Source organism: Hoplias malabaricus, chromosome Y, assembly GCF_029633855.1.
Source record: "Hoplias malabaricus isolate fHopMal1 chromosome Y, fHopMal1.hap1, whole genome shotgun sequence".
Classification (NCBI taxonomy): Eukaryota; Metazoa; Chordata; class Actinopteri; order Characiformes; family Erythrinidae; genus Hoplias; species Hoplias malabaricus.
The window spans coordinates 18,868,553-18,888,972 of record NC_089820.1 but is presented as its reverse complement, the minus strand read 5'-3'; the positions used below and the strand labels follow the sequence as shown (position 1 = coordinate 18,888,972).

General features: G+C 41.9%; 2 protein-coding genes across 2 annotated transcripts; one reads left to right on the top strand and one right to left on the bottom strand.

Annotated features, from left to right (window-relative positions):
- Positions 1-305: 305 nt before the first annotated feature.
- LOC136677623 (protein myomaker) lies at positions 306-1,971 on the bottom strand. The gene is made up of 5 exons (XM_066655197.1): positions 1,837-1,971; positions 1,335-1,449; positions 882-1,030; positions 552-668; positions 306-452 (listed from the first exon to the last, which is right to left on the bottom strand). Exons 1-5 carry the CDS (start codon positions 1,969-1,971, stop codon positions 306-308), a joined length of 663 nt encoding a protein of 220 aa, XP_066511294.1.
- A 4,631-nt stretch (positions 1,972-6,602) lies between these two features.
- Positions 6,603-20,009, top strand: LOC136679446 (ADAMTS-like protein 2). Its single transcript, XM_066657963.1, is given in 20 exon segments — positions 6,603-6,716; positions 6,718-6,731; positions 9,093-9,195; positions 9,314-9,456; positions 9,564-9,639; positions 9,916-10,018; positions 10,111-10,256; positions 10,461-10,584; positions 10,685-10,765; positions 11,101-11,276; positions 11,662-11,992; positions 13,051-13,396; positions 14,691-14,791; positions 14,882-15,008; positions 15,137-15,350; positions 16,760-16,915; positions 17,052-17,222; positions 17,593-17,769; positions 17,945-18,089; positions 19,656-20,009. Coding segments are annotated over 20 exon segments (2,970 nt in total). The 3' UTR covers positions 19,778-20,009.
- The last annotated feature ends 411 nt before the right edge of the window (positions 20,010-20,420 follow it).

The following is a 20,420-nucleotide window of genomic DNA, read 5'->3' as shown; positions in this document are numbered from 1 at the left end:
TGTTGGATCTATGGTAGCAGACATCATGGCCTGCTCTACATGGTGCGTGGCTGCGAGTGGTGCAGTGGTAGTCCAGGATTGCAAGCTCGAATCCAAGGCTTTTGGGCTGTTGTCCAAATTGTTCGAGCATTCTCTTTTCCTGGGACTTTGGAAATCTGTGACCAAACCAACAAGCAACAAACAGGTTATGACATTTTAGTAGTCAAGGCTCAATTAATGAAAACCCTCTTGCTCACAACTTTCCAGCATATAACATGCATTCTGGCCCTACCACTACAAGAAATGAGTGTCATCTTAAATGGACTTCATACACAGCAGCAGAGGGTGTAGCAGTTGAGTTTGGCGGCGTTGCGCCCTGTCCCTGCATAACGATTCTTCTTGGGTAGCAGCAGTACAAAGGACACAGCCAAGGACAGGTGGTAAAAGCTGTGCACATAAGCATAGTCCCACTCCTGCAGAGACAAATGGAGGTCACTACCCTAAACTCTTACAGTGATTACATGGAGGGGTTCTTTGATAGACAGAAAGCAAATGCCTGTGGTGTTTATTACCTCAAAATAGAAGCGAAGCATCAAAGCCAGGGCTCCAAAGCAGCAACCAGGTCCCACTTGTTGTGTGTACACACTTTTTTCTGGATAAAGGCCCTTTTTTTCTTTCATTTTCTGTAACTGAAACAATAAGTAAACAAATAACTTTAGTTCAGTGCAGATGTACTTATGTAATTATTTATGTAATCTTGAAAACCTCCACTGATCAATCAAATTCAGTTCTCATTCTCAGTCTGGCTGGAAAAACAGAGTCTCACACTTTTAATTTGTAACACATGGTATAGTATTTCTGAATCCAAGGCCAGCATATGCAATTATTCCTCTGTCTCTCACCCATTTGACTGTGATCATCAACACAGCTGTGCCGATGGGGCCGGAGTAGACCCCGTAGCCCCAGCGGTCCTGGTATATCCTCACAGCAGAGGTGAGCACTCCAAACATGGTGAGTGTGGAGCGCTTGGGCTCGTCAAAATCCCCTAGTGCTGGATGAGAGCAGAACAGGAAAAATTGAATACACTCTTCACACGACATGCTGGAATCCCAGACATAAACAGATGTCATATTGTTAGCATGACTCTCAGAAATTAATATTCAACTGTCTTCTACAACAACAACGGTTTGCTACATTTTGGAGGACTGTACAAATCTTGAAGTTTTTGTACAGGACTACTGTAGGAATGAAGAGTTCAGTTCTACACTGAATTAGATTTTCTGTTTATTCCATTAATATACAAATCTTTAAAATAATATGGGCAGTATTTTAGCTCATAATGGACTTTTACTCACCTAATAATGTGACCCATATGGAGATAGATGTACCATACACACTGAAGTACTCCAAAATCTCATACTTCATGAAGCACAGAATAGACAGACCTGGTCCATCACATGCATGATAGATCTAAAATATGAACATCCACAGCACAACACAATTATTCCCAAATTATGCCCCACTAAACTGTATTTTATATATTTTAATGATGCAACTTGCACTTGCCTATTCTAAGTAAACAGATACACCAGCAGCTGTTTAGGAAAATGTTACTGTAAAATATCAAGTGAAAGAGCTAGAAATATCATATTTAGCATCTATTCATATCCTATGCCTTTTTGACATTTTTCAAATTTAGTCTCTTTTAGTCCATTATCCCCCTAGTAAACACTCAACCCCTTATTAAATGAATATCTAGTAATACTTATTTATTGGGCTGATAATAAATTTAAAGTTGACATGCATCAAATTTAAACAATAAAGAATACATGTAACATTGGCATCTATGTCTCTTACCGATGTGAAGAACATGGTAAAAAAGTAGACCATTGCCTCCATGTGGAAGCCTCTTTTGGTGGCCACACTGGCTGCTGGCAGAAAAACCAAACTGCTAATGGTAGGCAGCAACATCTTAGCAATAAATGCTCCCATTGTTCCCTAATGTTGATATTTTGCAGATCCCTGGAACGTACTAGCGAACCCTGAGGAGGGTCTATATGTGTTGCCTTCCCAAGTCCAAAAGATTTGGAGATGTAACCGAGCAAGTGAAGAGTTCTCCTGCTGAATACTTTCTCACAGGCCTACAGCTGGCCCCGTGGAGGACCTTTAAAGTTTAAATGGCTCTGGAACATGGAGTGGGGGCCTGCATGTGCCCTGTGTTCAGCAGAACAGCTGTCAGAATGCAGCAGTTGTAGAGGGTGCGTAGTCACCATCTTGTAATACATATTTGGGATTCTACAAAGTGCACTGCAGTGACTCCAAACAAGTCCATGTAACATTCTTTGTTTTTTTTTTGTTTTTGTTTTTTTTTTTAACAGAATTTTAATACAGTGTTATAACTTTCATCTTAACACAGTTAAGCGTACCCACATACTGTCTGCCAAAGTATTCCAAGGCTACCTCATGGTTGGGTGTGAACTGCAAAATTGAATTCTTTGAAATATGTTTTTTCTTCTTTGTTGGTCAGTCTGGGCAACGCTGTGTTGAGTCTTAACCATGTTGTTCCTTATGGGTGAATCGATCCTCAGCAGTGGCTGTAGAAACAACTGTCTCTTTCGGGTTATTGACGTTGGCCATATGAGAGGAATCTGCTGTACCTGTATGCGTCACTGCTGCCCTCTTGACGTTAATGTGGTTCGGAGGGTTGAAAGAATGCGATTGGTTTAGGGAAGTAAGACAGTAGCGATGCACTGTCAGTGAGCATAAAGAGTTTTGTGAACTTCAGGGGACCAACAGACAAGGCAGTGTCCACTGTAACTGAGATGTGAGGTTCAGTATAGGTCCATTGTGTCTTGTCCAGGTTTTATGTGGTTAAATAAATTCAATATGCCATACTTGCAGCATACATTCCATCAGACCTGTGTGGCCACTATGAAAGCCTGTCTACAAATTCAGCAATTATGCAATTTACTCCTAACCCAGGTTCTACTTGCAGAAAGGTTCCTCAGATATGAGTTAACTAATGTGCTTCCATTGACTCTGTAAAATAAATATAATTATTGGCAATTTAACAACAAAGTGCAAGAGGCAATTTCAGATGAAAATAAACAAATGAGACCAGGCAATATTGAAGTAATTATATTATTTATGTTTTAATATTTTGTGGATAATGCAAACTCCCTTCATATTTCTTATTTTTTTCATGATTTAAGTTCTTCCCACAAATGTTGCCATATTTAAATTTCCAACAGCATGAAGGTTATTCTGTTTTTTCAAGCAAGAGTGAGAGTCCAACTTTGGGCCTACAGGCTGCTCACAGTTGCCCTCTACCCTCAGCTGTCACACCTGCCTTTGGGACACAAAGAGTGCAGTGTTGCGAGTTTGGACTGCCCACGCCTGACATTCCTTAAGTGACTTTGTAAATCTATCCCTCGAGAAAGCAGAGAAAATGCCAAGCTCAGGCCTGGTTTGGTGGCCTGCATGCAGGACTGCACTGTTTGGCCCAGTTACTGCCACTTTCTTGTGTTGACTGGGGTCCTGGGTGATATGCTGAAAATGCACTGTCGTTAATTACATTCCAGTTTGTGCCATTTACAAACACGCTTGGAATCAAAGGTAACTGTAGCTTAATTATGTCTTACACTTTAAATTATATAGGCTTATTTACAAGTTCTAGATATGCTATCTTGGTTCTGAAATGGATATCATGGAGTCATAGTATCTGTGAAAAATACAGTGTCCTTATATGCCTTAACACCCAGAGACAATTTTTGTCAGTCATTGTTTTCCAAATGAGTGTAATTAGCAATTAATATGCAGTACTGTTCAAAAGTCAGTGACCAGCCTTAACTTGCTTTATTTCCAGTCAAAACCAAAGCCATTAAGTATAAGGTAAAGATAAACGGTTATGACAAAAGCAGATAGCAGATTTTTTAACCCAAAACCATACAGAAGTCACAATAACTCGCTTTCATGTTTTCCCACACATCCAAAGTTCAGTCTAGTGTTTTCCGCTTCTGGAGGTCCTCAGTTCTCAGTGGAAAAACTGATAGATCTTCAAATTTGAATCATAGTCAAATCCTGATTTCCACCTCTCTTAAAAATGAATGCTTTGAGTAATGCTTAAATTAATGGTAACATTTTTAATGGTGTACCAGGTGTTTCATATGTTCTAGAAGACCATTCTCTGTATTTCCTCAATCATTTTTAATTAAAGTAAGAAAACTATTTAAATTAATTTCAGTCTCATATCTGATATCAAAACATGAAGAGCGTTAAGTTTATTACTATTTATCAGTACTTATTGTTATGCAGTTTTTATGTATATTTTTATTATGGAATGGAGCAGAAATGTTCTCTACAGGAGGAAATTCACAGAACTGAAGTTTGAGAAGAGTTGAATATTTTTAGTTATTTTCTGGTAAGTATTTTTAAAAAAAAAACAATTCTTGCTTTTCTGGTCCAAGGTGTGTATTTTTGTATTCTCTCGTGATGACTAAGGCAAATGACCAAACACTACCACATATTTGTTTGGCTGTTGATATTTTAGTCCCAGAATAAACTTCCTGGATGGTTTTCCTGGAGGAACATTTATATTTGTTGCCAAAAGCTCAAAGCTGTTGCCTGAACTTACCATATCCTCCTTTCTTTAATACTGCCAAATGGAAACAAATCTCTATAAACCTATGCTTTATAGTGTTCACATCCAAATGCTGTTTATTTGAAGAATACACTGGCAGGTAGCTTAGGGAGCCTGTTCTGTTGTCCTAACAGACACAGCAGAATTAAATTTCTCACAACACTCTCTCATGTGAGAGCAAGAGTTGTTTTGGTTGGGAGTGCAGTGGATGCATTCATGTGTGGTACATTAGACAGGATAAGAACAGCAGGTCAGAAAGGGCCCACTGATTCTTACCCACACAGCCCTGAACCAAACAGCCCTTACCAATGATCTTAATTAGAAAGATATTGGATTTTGGACCTCTAAGGGGTTTTCTTTGTCTTTATTAAAATGTTATATTAACTAGTTTGAATGTTTGAGATTTTAATCTTAAACCAGTTTAGACTCTTGGTGTAACCCCTCACACAGATTTGGGGGGAAAAAAAATTTGGTTGTGTTTACAACAAAATGTCTCGAGAGTATTTTTCCCACACGACACCTCACTTTCGAAAGCATACTGAGTTCACACACACACATACACACACACACACACACATTCACACAGTGTTTGCCAGTGTTTGCTGCCTCGTAATTTGAGGGTTTTTAAAGAGTGGCCATTCCTCCAGACTTGCAGACTGTGCAAATCTCCTGAACTATGTCTATCACCATACAGATCTGCGGTCTGAGAGCGGTGCTTGATTGAGCTTTTAGTGTAGCAGAGCGTCCCTAATGCACCGAGCAGACGCACGGGCAGCCGAGAGAACATGTGGTCTTTAAATGCACGCGTCTCACACACAGGCATGGTGGTCTCGGCTATCTGCCTCAGCCGGCCAAACCTTCTCTCCCTCTCTCATGCTCTTTGTATTAACCTGTGTAGGTATTTCTCTGTACATTTCATTTATTCAAGTCAATTATTTTCATTTTTCTCGTCTCCTTTCATCTCTTATGTTGTCTTTTTCCTGTTATGGATGAATTCCTTCATCACTCTAGTCCTGTGGTTGGGCTTAAAGCCTTTATATCTGAGTCAATACAGCTAAAATATAATATAAAAACAGACTATAAGTTTCACAATATTTAGACACAGGGAAATTTAACAGTTATAAAATTTGTATGATTTTTCTTTAGCATTTCAGCTGCAATAGAGTAAATCCCAACATGTGCTTTTTTTAATAATGAAATATTCAGTCTCAAGGGAGAAAAAATCGCTCACATAAATCTCAGAAATGGTAACTTAGCAAGCAAAGGAAAAAACAAGTTTAACTTTCAATGGATGTTGACGTAACCAGATTTTAACCCAAAAAAAATTTCACACAATTTAAAACACACCAGTATTTTTCACACCATGTCAGAAATGGAAAACCTGTCAATGACAATCCTAAACTGTTCATCATGCCCACCTCTACCAAGTACAATAAATTTCTCAGTAACTACATTAAAACTAATTTAAGAGAGACAAAGTGGAGTCCCCCAAACAGGAACTTTGGTTTAAAGAGTTAATAATGGGTCTCTCTTAAGGGGGATAGCCACACAGGATAATATACTAAGCACTTTGAGGAGGCTGAGGAGAGCCTGATATGTGATTGTGAGGCCAAAGAAGGAGGCTAAATGGGAGGGGGGACCACTGTGATGCAGAGAGGTGCTGGAGAGGCAGGAGGAGGGGAGGGAGGGGGGCTCTGTGGGAAACGACGACTTCCTCCCTGTCTGTCTGCGAGCCGAGCCCAGTCGACAGCAGTCTGGCTGGGACTCCTGGGGCTGAAGACTCTGCTCTACAGCTCAGCAGCAGCAGCAACGGCGGCAGTAGCAGCCCTCAAGCTTGGCACCCGCCGAGCGTTTTCATGTGGGCGTTCCCCCAGCACTGCCACTCACTTCCTGCTGGGCCAGAAGCAGAGGGAAAGGGTGGATGGGTGGGTGGGAGGGAGGGAGGGAGGAAAGGATGAGGGGGTGGTGGGGGTTGAGAGGAGGGATGCAGATGTACACCTTACCCTCCTTGCAAGACACATCCTCAGAGCACACCATTACTGACCACCACTGCCACCACCACCCACACTGCCCAGCCACCACTCAGCTCCACTACAGCCCCTAAGGACTGCAGGTAAGGATGTGTGTGAATATTTAATGAATATTTAATGTGCTTATGTGTGTGTGTAGGGGTGGGGAGGGGGTCCTATTTTGTTAATATAGAAACTTTCTGAAAAATGACCACTAAGCCAGACAGACTAGACACTTGTTCAATGGCAAAACAAACTTAAGCACACAGCGTTGACTTGTCTGGAACACTGCTGGGCTGAGGTAAAGCACTGAACTGGAGTTGGGATTTATTGGGAGATTTTGGTGGTGTGGCAGGGATGTCATTATGGCACTTTCCAGTTTTAATAATGTAAGAACAGTGTGAAACTCCAGGAATAAAACACTAAACACTAAGACTTCACATTAAACAGAAGAAGGTAAACCAATCTTGGGGAGTTTAAAACCATTTGCATCCACATGCTTTTAGCATCATAGCACAAAGTGCTAGCCCATGATGTACAGAAGATATAGCTAAGTGGAATTTATACAAAAATATATATTCACCTAAAGGATACAAAGTGTTTACACAAGTAACAAGATGTTTTATACTTGATCGCCCATGATGTTTAAATCATGAAATTTAGGGGTTTTAACTTGGAAATTTTAAGGCTAATGCAAATTATTTATGTGGCATATAGAATTTTAGCTGAAATATCTGGTCTTGAACAAATATGTTGATGCATATGCCTCCTCTACCAAAGTGCTTAAAGGGTTTGAATAAAATATTCATAATGTTGAAAGATGCACTTTGCATCCTTATGAAACACAGTGAGTGGATTGAATTTTTTTAAATTAAGAAAGCAACTAGTCTGATATTAAGCTACCAATCTGCTGCTTAAATACAGCAGTTAGGATGAGGAATAGCAGAGGGCAGCCATAAGACACCAGTTAGCAATCTTTGGTGGACAAGATCCAATGCAATCAAATATGAAATCTGTTGCTAAACAGATCTTTGGATATAGCTTTAGGTGAAGTATATCCATTGACAAAACATATTTTTTGATGAGGATGAGGTAAGCATGTAGCAAATTTTAAGTAGCACTGTGATATATTATAATTGAATCTCAATTCATATTTATGCTTGGTAATTGGGTTCCAATCTTGGTCCAAATGTTTAATCACTAATCGAGGTAAAAGCATAATATACAAGACGGGTTCTCCAGAATCATGGTTGGGAATCACCTTACTAGAAATAAAGGAGCATTAAAGCATGCAAAGGCATGACTTTAACATCATCCAAGACACTTGTTGCTCCTCTGCAGCCAAGTTCTGGGAGCTGTGCATGACCTCTGTTAAACTCTCTTTCTTCCTCAGAGACTATAACTTCCTAGCAAGCCTAAAAAGACTGCCCCGTCAATTTTCCACTTTGGGCTGTGAACGTGAGTGGGTTGCTGAGAACTGAGGAAGCCCCAAGTCTGGTGAGAAGCAGCTTTTCTAGAGAAGGATGAGTCTGCTGCTCCCAGCCACCAAACAAGGGCTAGCCACCCCCTCTCCACCAAACCCACCCACCCCAGGGGAATGGCCCCGCTGTCTGTCTGCTGCCAGGGAAAGAAAAACACCTCCCTTTCCCCTCCCCTTTCCCCTGAGCAGAGGCCCCAGGGGGGGGAGGGGGGGGGTGTTAGCCTGTGTTTACTCTCTTCCATGGCCTGGGAAGCTCAGAGGAGGAAGGTCTGTCTCAGCGGCAGTGGGCTCGCAGTGCTGGGTCTGTGGGAGACGGGTGTTTGGTGAGCTGGCGGCGTTCCAGCTGTGTCTGGGCCGGATAATGAACTCCAGGTGCTCTTGTGGGTAGTTTAAGACACCTGTCACCAATATTTAGTGCCAGAAAAAGCCAGACTGCAAACAGAGCTTGAGGATCTGTTTGCTTATTTTAAGGATCCAACCTAACTAGGGGTGCGGGTCTGATGAGGAAACCCCAGATGCATTGAAGGAAGCAGTGTGATCTAAAGTCTTTCATTTAAACAAGTTCTGCCAGTATACCTGATATCTTGGCCAGTTAGGTAAAGACAGAAAAACCATGGCCCTCATGTGAGATTTAGATTGTGTGGTGATTTCAATTCAAATGCAAAGCCTTTTTCAGTTTCTTATGCCGGTTCTAGAGGTTTCAGGTGTGCCAGCTGCAAAATCATTTGGTCTATGGTGCCTGCAATTAATCAGCCCACAGCTGTTCAATGCCAAGCCTAAAATACTACTCAGCCAATGCTGGTTCTTTGAGGACATCTTAGGGATCAGATTAAGCATTAGAAGTTTTTGGGTGTGAACATGCTTAAAAGCAACCTAACCACCCCCCCCCCCCAACCGATTGTCTTTAGTACTATTAACAGAACAATTTTAAATGGTGTTTTCAGAGGCAATAAAGTTTCCTTACACCATGTTGTTTTCCCTTCAGGATGAGGACTTGGTCAAGGGCCCAGTGTGGGGAGCGCTGTATGGTCCTCCTGGGTCTCGTAACCTTGGCTTTTTCTCTGAGCAACATCTCAACTAGAGGACAGGTCAGTAACATTACCATAGCTTTCAAAATAAAGTTTCTGACTTATAAGTATTGCAGGACTCTAGGGAGTATTCAGGATAGCCTGTTTCCAATTTTGACTGGAATGGACTTTGTTACAGGACGAAGGTGTTGCCTCTAATAGTCTGGAAGATGGACTGGAGGTGACTACATATTGGTGGGGAGAATGGGCTAAATGGACAGCCTGCACACGCACTTGTGGAGGCGGGGTCAAGTCTCAGGAGAGGCACTGTCTAAAGCAGAGGTCAGTGGATGCCTTGCAAATATCATACTTTAGTTTGAATTGATCCATCTGAGATTTGCAGAAATAATTTGCACTTAAATAATCATGCAAGGTATTTTTATTTAAAGAAAGAAAGCCACTACTGGGAAGGACAACATGACGTGCACAGGCAATGCAAAAAGGTACCACCTCTGCAACACACAGGTTCGTTCCCACTATCAGACGTGCCTTTCCTCTCACAAAAACACAATGTATTTGTTCATTCCTCCAGAGATATACAACCCAGGCGTGACACTTGACAGCACAATAGAGTTATAAGTAGATTAAAACTATTTTCACTTGGTATACATTCTGATAACCAGTGAGTAAATCAGACACTGTTGCTATTACTGATAAAGGGAAAACCAAACAGACAAGTAGGCCACTGATACTGACAATGTCCTGTGTCTCAACTCTCTAAGTGTAGTCCATGACTTGCAGGAGTGTCCCTCAGCTGGGAGGAGTTTCAGAGAGGAGCAGTGCTGGTCATTCAACTCTCAGGTGTACAATGGAAAATATTACCACTGGAAACCCCTTTACCCGGGTATTCTGTCCTTAGAATAAATCTAGTCTACATCTACAATTCGCAAGACATGCTTAAGGGCAAACACCGATACTCTGTTTGTAATTCTGTAGATGACTACGTTCATATCTCCAGCAATCCCTGTGACCTTCACTGCACCACAACGGATGGTCAGAGACAGCTGATGGTCCCAGCCCGTGATGGAACATCCTGCAAATACAGCAATTACAGGGGAGTCTGTGTCAACGGCAGGTGTGAGGTACATTTATGGTCAACAAATTAATTAGATGTCGTTCTAAAATAGGCAGATGAACTTTGAGTAGGTCATATTCCAATAAGCACTGTTTATATTTATGCAAAAGTCTGGAGGTGCCAGACTGTTTTCTGTTAAAGGTCTTCCAGCTTAGTAACTGCTGATTGGCTTCCTAAAATATATGACCCAGTTTTGTGTTCCTCTCTGCAGCCTATTGGATGCGATGGCATCCTCTTCTCTCCCAATACATTGGACAAGTGTGGTGTGTGTCAAGGAGATGGGAGCAGTTGTAGCAGGGTAACTGGAAACTTCCGCCGTGGGGCCTCCAGCCTCGGTAGGGACTTTTATATTGTTCTATTGGTGCATCCTCACCGAGCATCATCACTGCAGATGTGATGTTTTTATTATATATCTTTCTTTCTTTCCCTTTGAAGGGTATTCCTTCATTACTCAGATTCCAGAGGGCTCATGGGACATCCAAATCATTGAGAGGAAGAAGTCTGCAGATATACTAGGTGTGTAGACCTTACCAGTTACTCAAATCTGAGCACTTAAAAGACATTAAAAGAAGTGTAACACTGAAGATAATTAACAGCTTTTCTAGTGGTGTGTCATATCTGATTTAGCACTAGCATGCAGTGATGATGAAGCATGTTCTTCTCCTACTTTATTAAAAGAATTTAGTATATATTTTTCAAAGTACATCTAGCCATGGAGAACAACATCCTTTATCTTTTTTGCAATTAGCATGACTTATCACAGTATCAGGTAATGCATAAGTGGAGTCACTGTTCCTCTGAGCGCAGATTAAATAAAGTACTTTTAAATTCCCCCTCTTGCTTTACTGCAGCTGTGACTGACCAGGCAGGGAACTTCTTTTTCAATGGTGCATACAAAGCAGACAGCCCTCAGAACTTCCACGTGGCCGGCACTATCTTCAAGTACAGGAGGCCTACCGATGTCTATGAGACGGGGATTGAGTATATCGTGGCGAAAGGCCCCATCGATCAACCCATCAATGTTCTGGTACTGTAGCTGCGGTCCTTCCTCTCGCTGCCAAGGCCCCCTGGGTAATCTCACTGGCTGGCTGACCCTGCCTTTGACATAGTGCAAGCCACAGATGCCATGGCTCGTAATGAATACAACTAAGGCACTGTGATCCACTGCCCTTAAAGAAATGACACAGAGTGACTGGCTTGTGCATGGAATGACCCCATGATGAGCAAAGATGCATTATAGAGGACCTTGAAATGTGGCTTCTAGTACAAGTGTTTGCCGCATGGATCCATTTTAAACAGCAGAGAATGTGTTGTGTCTAAGCCTTGTTCATTAATTAAACATGTTCATGTTTACAGCATCTGTGTTCTTACTTGTGTTCCATTGGTCTGTTTCTTATCTTCTGATTTCAAAGGTCTGGAACCAGAATGGCCACAACCCTTACATAACCTACGAATACACAGTGATGCGAGACCCCCTTGCTCCAGTCTCTCAGCCACCCATTTACACTGGCTCAAGCAGGGTATCCAGCCACCATGGCTCCATAGAGATTGAAAGTGTGTTGCCGCACAATGAGAGTGCATTTGACAAAGCTGGAGAGATGGAGAGGAACCAGGTGCAGACGCAAGGTGTAGAGCCAGGTACAGCAGAGAGACAGGGGCCTGGCCAGGAGACAAATGAGGTGTATGAAGAGACAGCTGCTGTAGATTGTGAGACAGACTCTGCAGTACCACCTAAGTATCCAGGTAGGTAGTGACTCTGTATAGCAGAGTTTATTCTTTCAAATACCGTGCACAGGTCTTCAGAGGTCTTCAAATCTGGATCTGGGTTCCAGGCCAGGATTTTAAAATGCCATTTCAGGGTCGTGGTTGTGAGTGTTATTTTAATCCATTTTATCACTGACCTTTTGGAACACCACACACCTAGGCGAGCAGAAATCTTCAGGCATAGAGTGGATTGTTCCATAATATCAGCTAAGGTGGTGATAGGATGTGATTGTGATAGTCTCTCGCAAAATGTTCATTGTTAAAATATTACCCATATATGGATTTTAATCCACTGCTTTTAAAATTCATTCATAGCCCTCATTCTGGACACTAAATATGGATGTTTTCACAGTATCTGGTAAAGCAGAGAGAAGCAGGCTGTATATGGTTCACTGGGCAATCGTTGGACAAGAGATAAAATGCCAGTTTTTTTAAAAGAGGACTCTCTTAGCTGGCCCTTTGAAGTCCTTTATAATGCATGAGAAGCAACACAAAGATTAGCTAGGGAGGATGAAAAATTCACAGAGCCCTGATATTTTTCTTCCATTAGATGCCGGATCAACGTCATGGGTGGTAATGGCTTTGCACTGACTTCTCTGGGCCTGAATTTGATCATTATGTGGAGAGCTAGAGTTCTGAAAGAGACCGTGCCTGTGTTGTGGGATGGCTTCAGTGCAGGAGGGCAGGAACGCATTATTGCCTCCTGACTATGGTAGACAACTGTCCTGCCCTCTCAGTTTCTCTCCTATACGTCATGCCAGCCGCCACAACCACATGGGAAAAAGGGCAGTCAGTGTGGCTAAGGTGGTCTTTTTAGATGCCAGAGCCAGCTTTGAGAATATGCTGTGGAATGTCTTTTAAGTCTGTCTAAAATAGTGTGAAAATCTGATTTTTTATTTTAAAGGTGCTTGACGTATTCATGCACGAATAACTTTAACTGATAAACCTTTCTGTGAGTTTATGTGTCCTTCTCAAATCATTTTAAACAAGCAATATAAGTTTGTCCATCTTTCTAACCTTTTTATTTTTGTGTAAAGCTGGCAATAGCAGCTGGCCAAGTCAAGTGGTTGCTCCTGGAATTGTGCCTGCCAGCAGACCTGCAGAGGGGATGGAGGACTCTGAGAACCTCATATGGAGAATGCTTCTTAAGCAGCGTATGCACATTAACATCTCAGCTAATCAGCTTTTTAGTGAGGGAACAGGACTTTTCCCTGAAGAAGACCCAATGGAGTTTGACTACAGCAGCATGGAGCAAGGGAGCCTTAATGGTTCATTACTTGAGTTTACCTTGGGCCAAAGCCGGAACGACACGGGAGACCTCCTGTTCCAGAACAGGACTTTGATCACTGGCTTGAGGAGCAGTAACCGCACCAATCGCACCAGGTAAAGTCACATGAAACACTAGCTAATAATTTATTCATATTTCCATCACCTGTTCTCTCAGACCAAAGTGCAGCTTCTGCTGTTAAGATAAAGCAGGAGCCATCCCCTAGCCCTCTGAAACAGACATGTCCAAGTGCATGATGGTCTCAGCTGGGACAGCCCTGCTCGTGGGGAATGGAATGTGCTCCAGACTCTCCTTGGACATTTTTTTTTACGCTCTCTGAGACATTCAAAGAGTGGTGAGGAGAGACGGCCAAGCAGAGGGCTGGTGGGATTGCATTCCATCATATTTATAATTCATGTTGGCTTCCCTGCAATGTGTCCAAACACTGCTTCACCAGCCTCCCTGCCAGAGATCGTAAAACACATCACATGACACGCCCTTTCATGCATTTGAAGGAAAAGAGAGATTCCAGGCAAGAAAAAGCGAGAGAAGGAGAGACTGAGCATGAGGAAGATGGCCTTTCGGAAAGGCATAACTCATAGTGTTTTTGTTATTTGTGGAAAAATGCACCATAGATCACTCGGGTACAGGCTACGCCTGTCGCATTAGATACATTTACAGGAATCACAGGAAGACATGCAGTGGAGCATTGCACACTTATCCATGTCTGACATTAATTAATTAATAAGTGTGACCAGGAATTCCAAAAAAGATTGTGGTTTAATTACTGACGTACCAGTTGGTGTCCCAGCTTTGACAAATACATATATAGTGATCAGCCTAGGAGTGCAAGGTGACATGTGTTTTATAAAGCTGATAAGGAGTTTGTTTATGGCACATTTGCCAGGCATTTACTTAACATCCAGGATGCAACCACATGACCACATGAACCACATTTGTGTGATTGGTTAGTTCATAAAACCATAGCAATCCTTATTTTAAAAGCATGTTTTTGTTTTAAAAGTTGTTTTCCAACCTTTTTTAACTATTCAAATGCTTTAGTACCATGTCTTATGTTACATATAACCCATTCTGGTCACAGTTTTAGAACAACATTTTGAAATACAAAGTTTCAAAATGGTTGTTGTGTTTATGTTATTTTGTGATTTAAGTACAAAATAGTTATAAAATACATTGTGTGACGTATTTGCCAAAAGAAAAAAAAATAATTATGGAGGGGTGGGATATATTAGGCAGAGAGTGAAGAATCAGACTTTGATGTTTTGGATGCAGGAAAAATAGAAGAACCAAAAGTCCGATTGCCGGTTTGTTTTGTGTAGTATATGATGTAGAGTGTTGGTCATTAATCGGACCTGAAATGTAATTACAATGTGAGGTATTCTCCTGTAGGAGTCATCAACGGTTATTACAGAAGAACAAACTGAGTGCTGCAGATATGTATCGGTGGAAACTGTCTACTCAGGAACCATGTAGCATGACATGCTCAATAGGTACTGACAAGACCCCCTATTCAACACTTGTATAAGTCTTATTCAGGATTCACTTTTTTACTATTTTATTAATGTTTCTCTCTGTAACAGGTGTCGCAAAATCATTTGCTATGTGTGTGCGGTATGATGGTGTTGAGGTGGATGACACTTACTGTGATGCTTTGACTCGACCAGAACCTGTGCATGATTTCTGTATTGGAAGGGAGTGCCAGCCCAGGTATACAAATCATACTGATAAAAAATCTGGAGAAATGTTTGCCACTAGTAATGGATGTTTTTATTTGCTTTACTCAAAAACTGGTGTCAATCTGACTGACAATAATCATGCATCCACTTCTTCTGCAGGTGGGAGGCCAGCAGCTGGAGTGAGTGCTCTCGCACATGCGGTGAAGGTTTTCAGTTTAGACTGGTGCGTTGCTGGAAGATGTTGGCTCCTGGCCTGGACAGCTCTGTCTACAGTGATCTGTGTATAGATGCTGAGCTAGAGCGCCCCCCAGAACGCAGGGCCTGTAAGAGCCCAACCTGTGGCCCGCAGTGGGAGGTAGCTGAGTGGTTAGAGGTGGGTCAAAGAGGAGTTGATTTGTCATATTGCTTGGTTTATTAATTCAGTTTATATATACTGAAGAATGGGAGGAGTAAGCACTCAAATTTTTCACTCACCTTACTCCTGTGTAAGTGTGGCATGACAATTCGTTCATTCATTCATTCATTCATTCATTCATTATCTGTAACTGCTTATCCAGTTCAGGGTCGCGATGGGTCCAGAGCCTACCCAGAATCACTGGGCGCAAGGCGGAAATACACCCTGGAGGGGGCGCCAGTTCTACACAGGGCAACACACACACACTCACTCACACCTACGGATACTTTTGAGTCGCCAATCCACCTACCAACGTGTGTTTTTGGACTGTGGGAGGAAACCGGAGCACCCGGAGGAAACACACGCTGACACGGGGAGAACACATGACAATACATTTAATTTAATTTTGATTTGAGTTGCCATGACCCTGAACAGGATAAAGCATTTACAGAGAATGAATGAATGAATGAATGAATGAATGAATGAATGAATGGTTTGAGTTTCAAAACCCACATTACATGGTTTTGAATAAAATGAGCTGCATAGCAAAAGGAAAATATGAATTTTAAAAAATATAAACGTGAACATAAATGTGAAAATATAAATGTGAATGTGAAGCAGAGACTAATTTATTCATTCATTCATTATCTGTAACCGCTTATTTAGTTCAGGGTCGCGGTGAGTCCGGAGCCTACATGCAATCATTGGGCGCAAAGAAGGAACACACCCTGGAGGGGGCGCCAGCCCTTTGCAGGGCGACAAACCCGAGCATTAGGAAGAAACCCACACAGACACAAGGAGAACACACCAACCTCCTCACAGACAGTCACCCGGAGTGGGAACTCACAACTTCAAGGTCCCTGAAGCTGTGTGACTGCCACACTACCTGCTGCGTTATCGTGCTGCCCAAGACTAATTTTATGAAACACTGTAATCCTTGAATCCAGTTTCTTGAATTAGTCTCTGTTTTATAATACATTCTGAATCCCTTGAATAGCTTGAAGCTCATCGTGGTCAATACAAAATACAGTATAGTATCCCAACAGGGCAGCACAATGGCGTAACAGATAGCATCACTGTCACGCAGCTGCAGGGTCCTAGGGTTGTGGGTTTCAGCCCTGTCTTGGTTGATTGTGAGAAGAGTTTGGTGTGTTCTGTGTGGGAGCTCCAGTTTCCTCCCACAGTCAAAAAACACGTTGGTCAAAAGTGTCCATTGGTGTGTGTGTAAAATGCCCTGTGATGGAATGGTGCCCTGTCCAGTGTGTGTTCCTGCCTTGTGCCTAGTAGTTCCAGGCAGTCTCCAGACCCACTGCTACCCTTAAGTGGTTACGGACATAATCTCTAGTATAGGTAAGAAAATACATAAAATACGTCTGTTCTTTGTGCAGTGCCCAGCAAAATGTGGTCGCCGGAGCTTAGTGAGCCGTGAAGTCCGATGCTCAGATGAGATCATGACGTGTGATGAGGCCACCCGCCCTCCGTCTGCCAAGAACTGTACCGGCCCACCTTGCGAGCGCCAGTGGACAGTGTCTGAGTGGGGTCCAGTAAGACATGCCATGACTCCTAGAAAAGGGTTCACACATGAACTGCATTGTCTTTTCTCATTTTGAGGCAGTGTATTTTTCTGCGTGTGTGTGTGTGTTTATCTGATTTTTCTCTGTTTTCTTCAAACTTATTCAGTGCTCAGGTGCATGTGGGCATGGCAAGATGGTCCGGCATGTTTACTGCAAAACTCCAGAGGGCCGGGTGGTGCCTGAATACCAGTGTTCACCTGAAAACAAGCCCTTGGCCATTCATCCCTGTGGAGACAAAGAATGTCCACCGCACTGGCTGTCACAGGACTGGGAAAGGGTGAGAAATCAACAGACATTCTCAGAAAATGAAGTGTGATTCCTGCTGAAGTCCTGCTGTGGTTTAATTTATGGGTCCGGAATATAGATATTTGTTGGTACTGTGATAAATTACATCATCTTGACTTGGTGCAATGTGCAAAATTATTGTATCCAAATCACAGATTTTTTATAATATTTTTTTAAATATTACAGTTTTGCCTTTTCACCAGCTCCCTTTTTAATATTTGGCTAGAACTAGATGTTGTGTAGTGTTGAGATTCCAGCACTCAATTTGGCCTGTAAAGAAATACCATGAAGAAAATCAGTAGTTTTAGTTATGTTCCCAAATAAGAGGGAAATATAAATGTCCTGCATTTTTTTCATTTCAGTGCAACACGACTTGTGGACGTGGTGTGAAGAGGAGGACTGTGCTTTGTGCTGGCATCACAGGTGGCAAGTTTCTCATTCATGAGGATGAGGAATGTGATGCTAGCAAGAGACCAGCCGATGATGACACCTGTTTTGAGAGACCTTGCTTCAAGTGGTACACAACACCTTGGTCTGAGGTAGGAAATGAACTCATAGCGTTGTTTTAGCACCACTAATTACCACATTACCATCAAAGGTGTGCTTGTTTTTGTTAGTCCAGTTGCACATGGTGTATCCAGAGTGTCTGCTTAAGTATATTGTGCTGTCAATGACCATTCATGACCACAGCTTTTTCTTTTTCTCAAATGACAGTGCACTAAGACCTGTGGCGTGGGCGTGAGAATGAGGGACGTGAAGTGTTATCAGGGAAGAGAGCTTGTGCGAGGATGTGACCCACTCACCAAGCCTGTTAACAAACAGACCTGTGCCCTTCAGGCTTGCCCAACAGAACCTCCAGGTAAACCTCGGTGTCAAATCAAACAAACTCGACATTTACAGATGCAGATATTTCTCAATACATTCGAAATAGCAATGTTCTGTTCTTTTCCAGCTTAAAAAATGAGTTTTGTATAATCTTATATGACTGACCATCTTGTGGCTGTTCCAGTGATAATATATGAAAATGAATGCGTGTATTTTTATGCAAGCATATTCTTGTAATAATGTGGCACGGTGGCGCAGCAGGTAGTGTCGCAGTCACACAGCTCCCGGGAGGTTGTGTGTTCGATTCCTGCTCCGGGTGACTGTCTGTGAGGAGTTGGTGTGTTCTCCCCTTGTCCACGTGGGTTTCCTCCGGGTGCTCCGGTTTCCTCCCACAGCCCAAAAGCACACGATGCAGGTGGATTGGCGACTCAAAAAAGTGTCCTTAGGTGTGAGTGTGTGTGAGTATATGTGTTGCCCTGTGAAGGACTGGCGCCCCCTCCAGGGTGTATTCCCGCCTTGTGCCCAATGATTCCAGGTAGGCTCTGGACCCACCGCGACCCTGAATTGGATAAGCGCTTACAGATAATGAATGAATGCATGAATATTCTTGTAATATATAATATCAGGTGTGATAAATAATATCAATGTGTGAAAAGATGTGTCTCTGTTGAGCTGCTAGAGAGCAATGTGGGATGAATATGAGTAGTTAGAACCCAATCTGAAAACAATTCACATCTGAACACAGAATGTACTTCTATTTAAAAAAAATGCAGCAGTGAACAATTTCATATGAGCACCATACAAACAATTTTAAGCTAATTTCACACTAGAAATGCTCAACACACTGCAACAAGTGCCAGTTTAGCCTTTCACAGTGTGACGTAGCACCATGGCAGTAACGCATGTGCTTTTGATCCATTTTTGACTTGCATGTGCCGTCCTAGCAGTTTTTATGAAGAAACAGCACAGAATTCAGATTTCCTGCTGAATGTACAGTCTGCCTAACCCTAACCCTAACCCTGACCCTAGCATCAGGAACCTAAACCTAATTCAGGTTTTACACTCTTGAACTGCAGCTACAATTTAAAATATAGCTGTTTGTTGAAGCTGCATTTCAAGAGTGTAAACCTGAACCTGTACAAGAAGTGAAACAAATATATAATTGTTAGATCTTTTTCAAACAAAAAGCTGTGCTTAAAATTAGACAACATAGTTGTTTATTTAGGCAGTATACAGATATTAAAGACTTGTGTACATGATGGTATCATCATGGTAAAATGCAGGGTAAACAGAAACTGCTGTTGCCTCGCGACAAAGCACCAGGTGTGAAATAACAAGCGTCGTGGGATGATTCTGAGGCTCCTTGCACGCTGCGCCACCTCTGTTTCTAGTTTTGTACGTCACATATATTTTTATTGAAACATATTCTAATGTAACTAAGAAAGGAAACTGCGTAGCTCATTTGGAGGACCTTTTTCAAAACAGATGGATATTGCATGAAACAGCTACTATAAATAGATGATAATTATAGAAGATAACTATATTTCCTTTATGAAGTCATTGCTAAATGGAATTGTCAATGCCTGCTTTTTCTATACAGATGAGAACTGCCAGGACCGTCCCAACACCAACTGCACTCTGGCTCTGAAAGTCAACCTGTGCAGTCACTGGTATTACAGCAAGGCTTGCTGCCATTCCTGCCGGAATCTACAAGCCTCCTAGTCCTTACCAATGAAACACCATATGGGCAAGAGGCAATGCCTTTTTATGAGAAGAAGACCATTGCACACTTAACCAGTGCAGTGGGGTAACTCGTGAAAAATACTAGAGTCCTGAATATCAGATATCCATTCAGAGTGATGGACCAAAGACTGAAAATGTGCAGTTTATTTTAAACCATCTTGGTTTTATCTTTTGGATATATTTCATTGTTTCCCCAGCTAGCTACATTAAACCACCATTGATGTCAGTATTATAGTAACAATACTTACTTTATGACAAAGTCCTGCAGTTGTGGGATTCCTTAAGGAAGCATTAAATTATTTTGATTATTGCTCAGTGAACCATAATTACAATGCATGAAAGTATTTATGATCCATTAAACTGGCAGGGAGAGGGGTCAGTATTGAATGTTACCTCTGGCTAATGATGGAAGACTTAGTACTGTATGTGTAAACACAAGTTGACTCTTGATCCACTGCCAGTCCAGAAGCTGTTTTTTTTTCTTTTATTCTTATTGAAATATTGCTGGACCATAGCTTTTATATTGTTTATTTATTGGTCAGAACAGGTGTTCTTTTAAGCATTATCTTCCTGCTGTTTTGACTTTTTTTTTCGTACAAACAGCTGTTTTTTTTTTTGTTCT